We start from the raw sequence: 12,143 nt of genomic DNA, 5'->3' as shown, positions 1-12,143 counted from the left end.
GCCTCTTCTTCTTTCCCCTCCCTCTCTTAACTACAACGGGGACCTGAAGAGAAAAAAAGAGTGTGAGAGCTAGAGAAGGTACCAGTTGGATTACTCATTATCCTCGTTCATTTGTTCAGTTCACACAACACACAGCTCCCTTCCATTCAGACAGACAGGGAATAAAACACATTTGAACACATTCAAGTTCAAACAAATGTCAATATTTTTCAGTGTTTTGTTATATGTGGAACTAAGCAATAGATAAAAACACTTGATTGTCTTGTCACAAGGACAAATGTTGAATCTTCACAGGCTTAAATGATACCTACTCAGCAACAGAGCAATAGTCACACCTCAAGAATATATTATAAACCAGTGTACCCACAGCTTGGCAGCGTTAAAGGCTGTTTTATTGTGGTGTTGTGTGTGTGTGTGTGTGTGTGTGTGTGTTGTTGTGTTGTGTGTGTGGTGTGGTCCAATGTGTGGTGGTGTGTGTTGGCATGTCCATGCCTGCGTGCATCACATTAAGTGTGTAAAGCCATTTCTGTGAGCCAAAATAAATCACCTATAAATCACGAGAGCCTGTGACCACACCCACGAGACTCCTCTCTTCCCTTCTCGTTCTCTCTCTTTCTTCATCGCTCTCCCTCTCTCCTTTCCCCTCGCTTTCCACCCACCTCTCTCTCTCTCTTCTCTCCCCTCCGCCTCTCACTCACCCACCACCCACCCACCCACCCACCCACCCTCTCTCTCTCTCTTCTCTCTCTCTCTTCTCTCTCTCTCTTTCTCACTCTCAATCCTCTTCCACTTACCTCCACCCTTCTCCCTGGGTAAGGAGCAGGCCTCCACCTTACCTCAATCCCTCTCTCCTGGTAAGGAGGCAAGCCTCCACCTTACCTCCACCCCTCTCTCCCTGCGGAAGGAGGGCAGCCCCCCCACTTACCTCCACCCCTCTCTCCATGGTAAAGGGCAGGCTCCACCCTTACCCACCCCTCTCTCCCTGGGTAAGGAGGCAGGCCACCTTACCTCCACCCCCTCTCTCCGGGTAAGAGGCAGCCTCCACCATTACCGTCCACCCCTCTCTCCCTGGTAAGGAGCAGCCTCCACTCTTACCTCCACCCCTCTCTCCTGGTAAGGGAGGGCAGCCTCACCTTACGCCACCCCTCTCTCCCTGTAAGGAGGGGCAGCCTCACCTACCTCCACCCCTCTCTCCCTGGAAGGAGGCAGGCCTCCACCTTACCTCACCCCTCTCTCCCTGGTTAAGGAGGCCAAGGCCTCCACCCTTACCTCCACCCCTCTCTCCCTGGTAAGGGCAGGCTCCAACCATTACCTCCAACCTCTCCCCTGGTAAGGAGGCAGCCTCCAACTTACTCCACCCCTCTCTCCCTGGTAAGGAGGCAGCTTCCACCCTTACCTCAACCCCCTCTCTCCCTGGGTAAGGAGGCAGCTCCACTTACCTCCACCCCATCTCTCCCGGTAAGGAGGCAGCCTCCACCTTACCCTCCACCCCTCTCTCCCTGTAAGGAGCAGGCCGCCACCTTACCTCCACTCCCTCCTCCCTGGGTAAGAGGCAGGCCTCCACCTTACCCCACCCCTCTCTCCCAACAATTAATCTCTTCTCATTAGCCCTCCACTCGCTTACAACTACAGTTTGGGGGGGAGGGTCAGAGTGAAAGGAGGAACCTAAACAGTGACCTCCCATCTGCATACTCCACCATCATAGGGGGAAATGGATAGGGGTGAGGAAAGTGTGATGAATAGAGGGGTGAGGGAAAGAGACCGAAGGGAGGATGTAGAGGAAAGAAGAGAAGGAGAAAGGAAGGGACTTGTCCCCAACAAATGGCCCAGGCTAGTCCCAGCTAAAAATCAACAAATACATCTAGTCACCTTTCAACGATCCACTCTTATCATCCATGAGACAAATAAACAGCCTTGATTGTACTATTAACAAGAGCAAAACTCCATCTAATCAGGGCCTGTGTCTGTCTGAAAGAATTACAGAAGTGTAAGATCATATTATTCATACTGAAACACCTGTTAGCACATGGATTTTGCTTCAGCCCTCACACCTCTCAGTAAACATGGAGAAGTAGATGGAGTTACATTTAAGTCTTCCATGAATGATGCAGGAAACTGATGATATTCTTCTGCATAAACAGCTCTCCAATGATGGCCTGTCTAAACTACGTTTAACAACCACACACACACACCCTCCAACAAACACAAACACACACACCACACACACACACACACACACACCACACCACACACACAACACACACCACACACACACACCACACACACAACACACACACACACACACACACACACACACACACACACACACACACCCACACACACCACACACCCTTCCAAAAAACAAACACAGCACACACACACACACCACACACCACCACACACACACACACACACACACACACACACCACCTACACACACACACACACACACACCACACACACACACACGCACACCGCTTCCCAAACCCAAACACACAAATAGATCACACACCCCCCTCCACAACCAAAACACAAACATACACTACACACACACACACACACACACACACACACACACACACACACACACACACACACACACACACCCCTCCCAACAAACCACACACCACACACACACACACACACACACACACAACACACAACCAAACACACACCTCCCAACAAACACAACACAGACGCACCCCTCCCAACAAACCGCACACAACACCTCCCAACAAACGCACGCACACCACACACCCTCCCCAACAAACCGCACGCACACACACACAGGGAGTCTGGGCTGCATCATGTTATCTCCTCACTCCTGCTCCACTTAGCCTGCACTGGGAGCCTGTGCTGCATCATGTTATCTCCTCACTCCTGCTCCACTTAGCCTGCACAGGGAGTCTGGGCTGCATCATGTTATCTCCTCACTCTTGCTCCACTTAGCCTGCACAGGGAGCCTGTGCTGCATCATGTTATCTCCTCACTCCTGCTCTACTTAGCCTGCACTGGGAGTCTGGGCTGCATCATGTTATCTCCCCACTCCCGCTGCACAGAAGTTAACACACCTGAATAATGCGACACAGCATGTAGAAATGTTGAAACTGTTAATTACTGTTCACAAAACAATGTCCATACAGGCTAGAACACTTTACAATTCAAGAAGATATCTTCGAGCTTTACAGGCTAGTTTTCCTTGCTAGCTTCCAGCTGAAGTTAACATCAATTCACTACCCTAGTAATTTGTGATAATATTCAAACCATAACGAAAAATATACTGATTTCAATGCTGATTGTCACCAAAACTTTATTAATTTACTTAATCAGCCTCTCTCTCTCACATCTCTCCCAAATATCTATTGCCTGAGTGAACTGACTGTGTGTGAATAGGGCTCTGATGGGCCACACCCCTCTTGACTGGTGAATGATGTCATTACTGGTTAAAGAGACAGCGCACACTGTTATAAAAGAAGCTACTTCAATGCAAATGTTGATCAGTACAATAAATTAAGTCCCAAATTGAAAGGAAACATATTGTTTGTCATCTGTCGCACTTTGAAATCAGCCAAAACAAGCTCAATAACTCAATGCATGCTCCTGTATTGTGAATAGAACCAGGCTCCATCTTGATTTACCGGTTTATCAATAGAGATATACCATTCAAAATAATGATTACCATTATGTTGTTATGTAGTTAGATTGTTAAGAACAGTATAGTTGATTCATTAATGCATACATGGCTATCTGAAAAATGTTGTAAAGATGTCCAACGATTGAACAGAACAGTAGCTGAGTTAATCTGTCTGCATCAAGGGCCATTCTGGGACTTTGGCTAATATGCCTTCTGTTTCTGCCATGGTATCGTTTTGGTATTGTGATTGTATCTAGTATCGTGATACTAAACCTGGTATCGTGACAACATTACTCTCCTCTCCCACATCGCCCGTCCTCACCCGCTCCGTCTCACCCCTGCCTTTTCCCTCTGTTGACCACTCTCAGTGGTTCGAGGGGGTCTACATATTTAATGTCAATCTGTACACCTGTTGAATTAGATTTGTCTACTTTAGACTAATCAATATCCTTCTGTTTCTTCTGTTTCTCTCTTTTACTGCCTCCCTTTTTTCTCTGTCCTCCAGGCAACCCTAGCGGAGAAGTTGAGTCATGGCTGTCCGGACTGTGAGGCGGTGTTCGCCACTAAGGTCCGGCTCCAGAAGCACAAGCTTTGGAACCACCCAGAGAGGGTTACCGTGGAGACCAAGGCCGAGCCCAAACTACAGAAGACCCCCGTGAAGGGGGCCGCCAAGAAAAGGTAACCTGGGTCGGGGATTTTCACCACAACGTTAACTTACCCTGTCGGCCTAGGTTTAGATTGTACCCTTGTGTCTGCTCTGTCCAGGCCTATGGAGATTACTTCCCCATCGCCAGTGTTCTTCAAAGTGAAGAAGACCCAGGATGTGTCTAGTCCCTCCCAGAATGGGGAGTGTTCCCCCCAGAGGGGGGAGAGGAAACAGCACACACACCCCCAGCCCCCTCAGCATCAGGCCTCCTCATCTGACACCTCCCCCAACACTCCGGATGGCAGCGAGAGCGATGGTGAGGGGGGAAGCCTCCTCCCACCGTATCCAGATGAAGACCCTGAGAGGACAAGGCACAGTAAGATTAAAATATTATGACTAGTAGGATATTTTGTTGCCTTGTGAGGGTGCAGTCCAGTGGAAATGGGGGCCCAGTGTGTTTGACCGTTTCTTGCTCTCTGTTCTCCTCATGAGCCAGGACGGAAGCAGAAAACTCCTAAAAAGTTCACTGGAGAACAGCCCTCCATCTCTGGGACGTTCGGACTGAAAGGTAGACCCTTCTGCATTTCTCATCTCACAGCTTCTCTCACTTGCTGGAAATAGAAGTATTCTCTACTGGGTCATTGACTAGGCATGAGAGTCTGCACCTCCACAGTGTGTATTAGTGGTAGTGTGATAGTGTCCTCTGTGTTAATGTGAGGACTGTAGAGGTGTTTCATATCCTCATTCAGTGAGCCAGTCTCGTACTCTCTATTTCTCTGTTGTTCTCATCTCCCTGCCTCCTCTCTCTCTACCACTCTCTCTTTCTCTGTTGTTCTCATCTCCCTGCCTCCTCTCTCTCTACCACTAAGATAAAGGTAGTAGGTCAGGAAAGAAAGAGATAGGAGGAAAGAAGGACAGGAGGGAAGAGGAGTCAGGATGGGAGAGAGAGGAAATAGAGAGTCAGTGAGAAGAGAGATCGGAGGAAAAGAGAAGCAGGAGCGGAAATGAGAGGTCGGAGGGAAAGAGAAGTCGGAAGAAAAGAGAAGTTTCAGGAGGAAGAGATGATCAAGGAAGGAAAGAAGAGAGCGGAGAGGGATGAGAGAAGGAGCAGGAGGTGAAAGGAGTCGAGGAAAGAATAGAGAGGGATGGAAAAGAAGCTAGGAAGGAAAGAGAGAGTTCAGGAGGAAGGGAGAGTCAGTAGGGAAGAAGAGTAGAGAAGTCAGGAGGGATGATAGAGAGAGGCTAGAGGGAAAGAGGAGTCCGGGGAAGAGAGATCAGGAAGGAAAGAGAGAGTAGGAAGGGAAAAGATAGAGTACAGGGGAGAAGGAGAGCTCAGGAGGAAGACAGAGTCAGGACGGGAAGAGAGAGCAAGGGAGGGAAACACAGAGAAAGGTCAGGGGTGAAAAGGAGGCGAGGGAAAGAAGAGCATGGAGGAACTGGAGGAGTCCAGAAGGGAAGAGAAGTGCAGGAAAGTGAAGAGAAAGTCAAGGAAGGGAAAGGAAGAAGAGTCAGGGAGGAAGAGAGGTCAGGAGCAAGAGAGAAAGAGAAGTCAGGAGAAGGGAGAAGAGAGTGCAGAAGGGAAAAGAGGAGATCAGGAGGGAAAGAAGAGTCAGGAAGGAGAAGAGTAGGGAGGGAAGAAAGATCGGAGGAGATAGAGGTCCGGAGAAAAGAGAGAGTCAGGGAAGGAAAGAGATCAGGCAGGAAGAGAGACGCGGGAGGAAGAAGAGAGTCAGGAGAAGGGAAAGGAGGGTCGGGAGAAAATGAGGAGATCAAGGAGAAGAGAGAGTCAGGGTAAGAGAACGAGAAAAGAGAGGAATAATGGCTGACAAGAGGGCAGAACACAGAGAAGAACAATAAAACGAAAACGAAGAGAGAGGGGGGGTAGAGGGAGAGCAGGAGAGAAAACAGAGAAAGGGGAAAGGAAGAGCAGGGAGGATAAGTACAAAAGAGAGGTGGTAGAGAGGGACGGATGAACAACAGAAAAAGAGTGTAGAGAAGAATCAGGGAGAGAAAAAAGGAAGGAGGTGTAGAGAGAGAGAGGCAGGGAATAACCAGAGAAGAGATGGTAGAAGAGAGGAGCGGGAGGATAAAAACAAGGAGAGAGGGTGAAGGAGAGAAGGGATAGAATAAAGAGAAAGAGAGTGGAAAGCAAGAGCAGGCAATCGAGAAAAACTGAGAAAGAGAAGGTAAGAGATGAGAGGACAGGAGGATAAAACAAGAAAGAAGAGGGAGAAGAGAAGCAGGGAGAATGATAAGGAAAGGAGGTGAAGAGAGAGAACGAGAGAGAGAGTGAGAGCAGAGACGAGCAGACAGAACAACAGAGAAAGAGAGAGTGGTAGAGAGAGCAGGAGAGCAGGCAGATGAGAACAGCAAAGAGAAAGAGAGATGGTAGAGAGGAGGAGGAGGAAGGAGATGAGAAAACGAAAGACCAAGAAGTGGTAGAGAGAGAGGCGGGGCAGATTGAACAACAGAGAAACATAAAGGGCGCCGCTCGAGCCCCAAATACGGCCACTATCGGTCGTAATTCGCTTTCGACGAGAGACGCCAGTACCGTGGAGGCGTTTTCTGCCTGAGCAGTGTTCCAGCGCCGAGGGGACCGGGTAACACGGTTGCCACTGAGCACAAGGACTTAGCTAGAATTTAGGCCAGGCACGATATAAGCACTCCTCCCGTCCGGACAGGATCCGTATGCGGACGGTGTCGTTGAACCTGAGAGGCGGGTTTCCGGGACCATGAGCTAGGCCCGGTTTCCTATTGAGCACGAGGTATGCAAAGAGGCAAGGGATATCGGACAGGTGGTGGGAACCCAGTACCAAGATCTTGGCGGCCTTACGGGGTTCGTATTGTCGGTGTCAGGTAACCGCGGGAAAGCTTGCTGGTGAGCGGGACATTAATGGGAACCGCGACAGCCGGCAGCATGATTCTCCGGGGTGCCTGAGACAGCGAAATAAAGGGAGTAAAGAGGAAAGAAAGAAACGAGGATATTATTAGTCAAAGAGACAAATCTATTCAAAGGCTAGCAGATTGACATAAATTGGAGACCCCTCGAACCAACTGAGAGTTGGGGTCAAAAAGGAAAGGCAGGTGTGAACGAGGCGGTGGGGACGGGCGATGTGGTGGGAGAGGAGAGTAATTGTGCACGATACCAGGTTTATAAGAGAACTAGATACAATCACAATACCAAAACGATACCATGGCAGAAACAGAAAAGGCATCAACGCCAAGAAGTGCCTGATGCAACAGATTAACTCAGCTACTGTCCTTAAGTTCGAACATCTTTAGCAACATTCCAGATAGCCATGTAGACATTAATGAATCAACTAGACTGTCTTTACAATCACTACATAACAACATAATGGTAATCATTATTGAATGGTATATCTCATTTGATAAACCGGTACATCAGAATGGAGCCTGGTTCTTCACAATAACGAGCAGCCGAGTTGTGACTTGTTTGGCTGATCTGTGGAGGCCATGATAAAACATATGTTTCCTTTTCAATGGGACTTAATTAATTGTACTGATCAACATTGCTTGAAGTAGCTTCTTTTATAAGTGGTGCGCTGTTTACACCAGTAATGACATCATTCACCAGTCAAAGAGGTGTGGCCCATCAGCCCTATCACACGACAGTCAGTTCACTCAGGCAATAGATATGTTGGAGAAGATGTGAGGAGAGAGAGCTGATTAGTAAATTTAATGTGACAATCAGATTGAAATCGATTCGTTTGTTTGAGATTTCCACAAGATTACTAGGTAGGAATGAATGAACTTCAGGCTGAAGCTAGCGAAGAAAACTCCCTGAAGTGAGAATCTGTTGTAAGTGTTACCGAGGACATTGGTTAGTGAATAAGTAACGTTACGTTTACCTGCTTGTGATTATTCAAGGGGTTAACTCTGTGCGCGGGAGTTGGAGAGACAGATGACAGCGCAGACTACAGTGGCAAAAGGTGATAAGTAGAGAGGAGTGAGCGAGATAACAAGAATAGCACAGCAGCAGGCTCCGATGCAGCAGTGGAGCAAGAGTGAGGAGATAACATGATGCAAGCCGCAGACCCCTGTGCGGCTTATAGTGGAGCAAGAGTGTAGGAGATAACATGATCAGCATCCAGGCCCACGAGTGCAGGCATAAGTGGAGCGGAAGTGAGGATTAACAATGAATTGCAGAGCCATGACTCCCCTGGTGCAGGGCTATAGTGGAAGCAGGAGTCGTAGGAGATAACATGAGCAAGCCCTAGACTCCCGGTGCGAGCGCTAAGTGGAGCAGTGTAGTTGGAGGACGATAAGCACATCGAATGAGCCCCAGAGCCCGTGCAGGCTCGTGGCGCAGGAGTTGAGGAGATCAAAGATGCAGGGAAAGCTCCCAGTCGGTAGGTGGCGCAGTGAGTGAAAGATAACCAGTGCACGCCCAGACTCCTGTGCAGGCGTAAAGTGGAGCAGGAGTAGAGGAAGATACTACATGATCAGCCACGACTCCCTGTGCCTAGGCTAGTGGAGGCGAGGAGTGAGTAGATAACATGAAGCAGGACCAAGACTACCTCGCAGGTGCAAGGTAAGTGAGGCAGGAGTAGGAGATAACATGATGCAGCCAGAGCTCCCAGGCGCAGGCTAAGTGGAGCATGGCAAGTGAAGGAGATAACATGCCTGCACCCAGACCCGGTGCCGGCTCAAAGTCGGAGCAGGGTGAGGGAGATAGCAGTAGCACGCCAGGCTCCATGCAGCTATGTGGAGCAAGCAGGGAGGAGACTAACTGATGCAGCAAGAACTTCCCAGTGCAGGCTAAGGGTGCAGGATGAGGAGATAACATGAGTGCCAGACCAATGACATCCCAGTGCAGGCTAAGTGAGCAGAAGTGAGGAGATAAATAGCGCCAGACTCACTGTGAGGCTAAGATAGAGGCAGCAGGAGGAGAAAATGATCAGCGACACCCTGGTCAGGCTAGTGGAGCAGAGTGAGAGATAAATGATGGGCCAGACTGCTGCAAGCTAAGGAGCATGGAGTTGAGAGAATAACACTGAGCATGCCAGATCCCTGGCAGGCTAAGTGGAAAGCAGGATGAGCGGAGATACATGATGCAGCCAGACCTCATCGTGGCAGGCATAATGGAGCGAGTGAGAGATAACAATGATGCAGCCTATGACTCCCATTGCAGGCTAAGTGGAAGCAGGATGAGCTGCCGCTGTAAGGAGCATTGGTGGCTGATGACAGCGACGTGAGCCGTGAACGGAACATGTTCTCGACGAAGTACCGAACAGCAACAGAATTCTACCGAGGACCATTTTTCGATGTTCCACGTAGCTGAATAAAGACGAAAGTCGGGGATACGTGGACACTGCGCAAGGAAGAGAATAAGCGGTGGGTGAAGATAGGTCAGGTCTCAACCCCTGGCAGGCGTTTGATGTGTATTTGAGGGCCGTAGAATGCTGGGAGCTCAAACCAAGTCCTGAACACGGACACTTGTACCGTATTTGCCTTCCTCTAAACTCCTCCTGTCACACTGGAACATCGCAATGTCTACGCTGCACGAGAGGGAGGAGATGGAGATACACAATGCCTTTTCAACACTCCTACCGAAGTCGGGGAAGTTAGGGGGGGAAGGAGGGAGTAGGGGGAGTAGGAGGCGCAGGGAGTGAGGGGGGGGGAAGTTTAGAGGAGTAGGGGGGGAGTAGGGAAGGGGAGTAGGGAGGGAAGTAGAGGGGAGTAGGGAGGAGTAAGAGGGAGTAGGGGAAAGTAGGGAGGAGCGGGAGGGAGTAGAAGGGGTGGGAGGAGTAGGGGGGCAGGGAAGGAGTTAGGGGGAGTCAGGGAGGGAGTAGAGGGCGTAGGGAGGGAGTAGGGGGTGGAGGAGGTAGACGGAGTAGGGGGGAAGGGGGGGAGTAGCGGAGGAGTGAAAGAGGGGAGTGAAGGGAGGGAGTAAAGGGGAGTAGGGGGAGTAGGAGGAGTCAGGGAGGGAGGTAGAGGGGAAGTAGGTGAGGGATAGAGGGGTAGGGAGTTAGGGAGGGAGTAGGGAGGGAGTGAGGGGAGAGTAGGAGGGAGTAAGGGGAGTAGGGGGGAGTAAGGAGGGATGTAGGGGGGTAGAGGGGGAAGGGGAGTAGACGGGAGTAGGGAGGGAGTTAGAGGGGAGTAAGGGCGTGGGAACGGAAGTAGGGGGAATTAGGGAAGGAGTATAAGGGGAGCTAGGAGTGGAGTAGAGGCGGGAGTAAGGGGTACGAGAGTAGGGAGGAGTAGGATGAGGTAGGGGAATTAAGAGGTGGAGTAAGGGAGGGAGTAGGGAGCAAGATAGAGGGGGGAAGAGCGGGGGAGTAGGGAAGGGAGTAGTAGGGAGGAGTAAGGGGGAAAAGGGGACTTAGGGAGGGAGTGAGAGGGGGGGACTTAGAGGGATAGGGAGGGAAGCGGGAGGCGAGGTGGGGGGTGGTCAGAGGGGAGAGCAGTAGGTGGAATATAGATACACATGGGACGGAAGTAATCATGCATCGACTCCTGTACAGACACGGCCTGAGCCCCTGTCTTATCCCCTCACCTACTTTCGAACTCAATCGAGGAGCGAAAGAGAGAAAAAGAGTGGTGGAAGGAAGATCTGAGCAAGATGAGGGTTATCGGGATTTGGCGATTGACTATTACCCTATGTTTCGATCTGTCAGTGCACACTACAGCAGCCCCTTACCAGATCTCAGACAGAGCAGGAGAATAAAATCATTTGGCCACATTGCGTCACAAATCTTATAATCGTCTCATTGTATTGTATACCGGGAACTAAGCAAATAAAATGATGTTCCTTGGGTCACACGAGGACAAAGTGGACTATCTAAAAGCAGGCTTAATTTATACCTACTCAGCAAGCAGAGAGAATGTAGTCCACACCCAAGGATATAGATAAAGAAAAACCAGTTGTAGCCGACAGCTGGTGGCAGCGGGTTAAGGCTGTTTAGGTGCTGTAGTTGTGTGGTGTGTCGTGTCGGTGTGCTTGTGGTGTGTGTGTGGTTGTTGATAATTGCATGTTTCGCGAGGTTGTGCTAGGATAGCTAGAATGGTATGATGTCTAGCTGGAAGTTTCATATGGATCTTGGGGATAGTGACGCGTGCATTAATAACAACTAAGGGCTGGGGTTTCAGACTGTCCACGTACGATTCGGATTCAAAGTGGAATGGAGTAACTCGCTCGGGACGGCTGGTTTGGTTAGGTAGTTTCGTGGTGGGCGGAGCGGTAAATTAAACTCAGACTCGTGTGCATACGGCCAGCCGGGGGACTGTTGGAAGTCGGTAGACTGGCACGCTGTGACCGGCGGGCTAACTTATATCGGCAGGCGGATAGAGTAGCTCATAGCCTTTGGATTGTGAGAGTAGACGGCCGTGGGGTAGACATTAAGGGTGCAATAGCTTTTGAGCTGACGGTCTGACTATACTTTTATTTTCTAAGCATCGAAGAATATGCTAGATTAACTAGGGTGGGTATCTTACACGGTAATCATGGAGAGAGGACACATCAGAGTTGATAAGTGCAGCGGTCACAGGTCTAATGGCGTGGCTCGACTGGACAATCGATTAGGCAGTATCGCCGTGATGCGAGGCGAGGACTTACGCACAGGTGCTAGAAGCTGGTTATTGAACTTTTGTACACGGGCGTACGGTGAGGCTATGTATTAGCTGACTTAGTTACTGATAGCGGTTCGATTGAGAGGACCCTAAAGCACACCATAGGTAACATGATTTAGACAACATCCTAGATTTAGATAAATCGATCCGATGACAAAGTGGTCGGTAGATAGCTGATCGTTGATACCTTGTACCCAGAGAAGAAATATCCTCGTGAAAAAGAGTTATCAAGCAGGTGGTTCATGATAGTAATATGCAGGCCGAGACTACCCT

The 12,143-nt window shown here is 49.7% G+C and overlaps 1 protein-coding gene across 1 annotated transcript in view; it reads left to right on the top strand.

The window, feature by feature from the left end:
- LOC112080639 (zinc finger protein 512B) overlaps nucleotides 1–12,143 on the top strand; it is a 45,202-nt gene that overhangs the window by 8,443 nt on the left and 24,616 nt on the right. The window contains exons 3-5 of the mRNA XM_070442649.1: nucleotides 4,140–4,312; nucleotides 4,400–4,656; nucleotides 4,777–4,848. Of these exons, the coding sequence (XP_070298750.1) occupies nucleotides 4,140–4,312; nucleotides 4,400–4,656; nucleotides 4,777–4,848 (502 nt within the window). The remainder of the gene's footprint in view (nucleotides 1–4,139; nucleotides 4,313–4,399; nucleotides 4,657–4,776; nucleotides 4,849–12,143) is intronic.

The sequence above is a fragment of the Salvelinus sp. IW2-2015 genome, unplaced genomic scaffold, assembly GCF_002910315.2.
Source record: "Salvelinus sp. IW2-2015 unplaced genomic scaffold, ASM291031v2 Un_scaffold16395, whole genome shotgun sequence".
In the NCBI taxonomy this organism is placed as follows: domain Eukaryota; kingdom Metazoa; phylum Chordata; class Actinopteri; order Salmoniformes; family Salmonidae; genus Salvelinus; species Salvelinus sp. IW2-2015.
The sequence above is the reverse complement of the archived record's forward strand: the minus strand, read 5'-3'. Positions and strand labels throughout refer to the sequence as shown.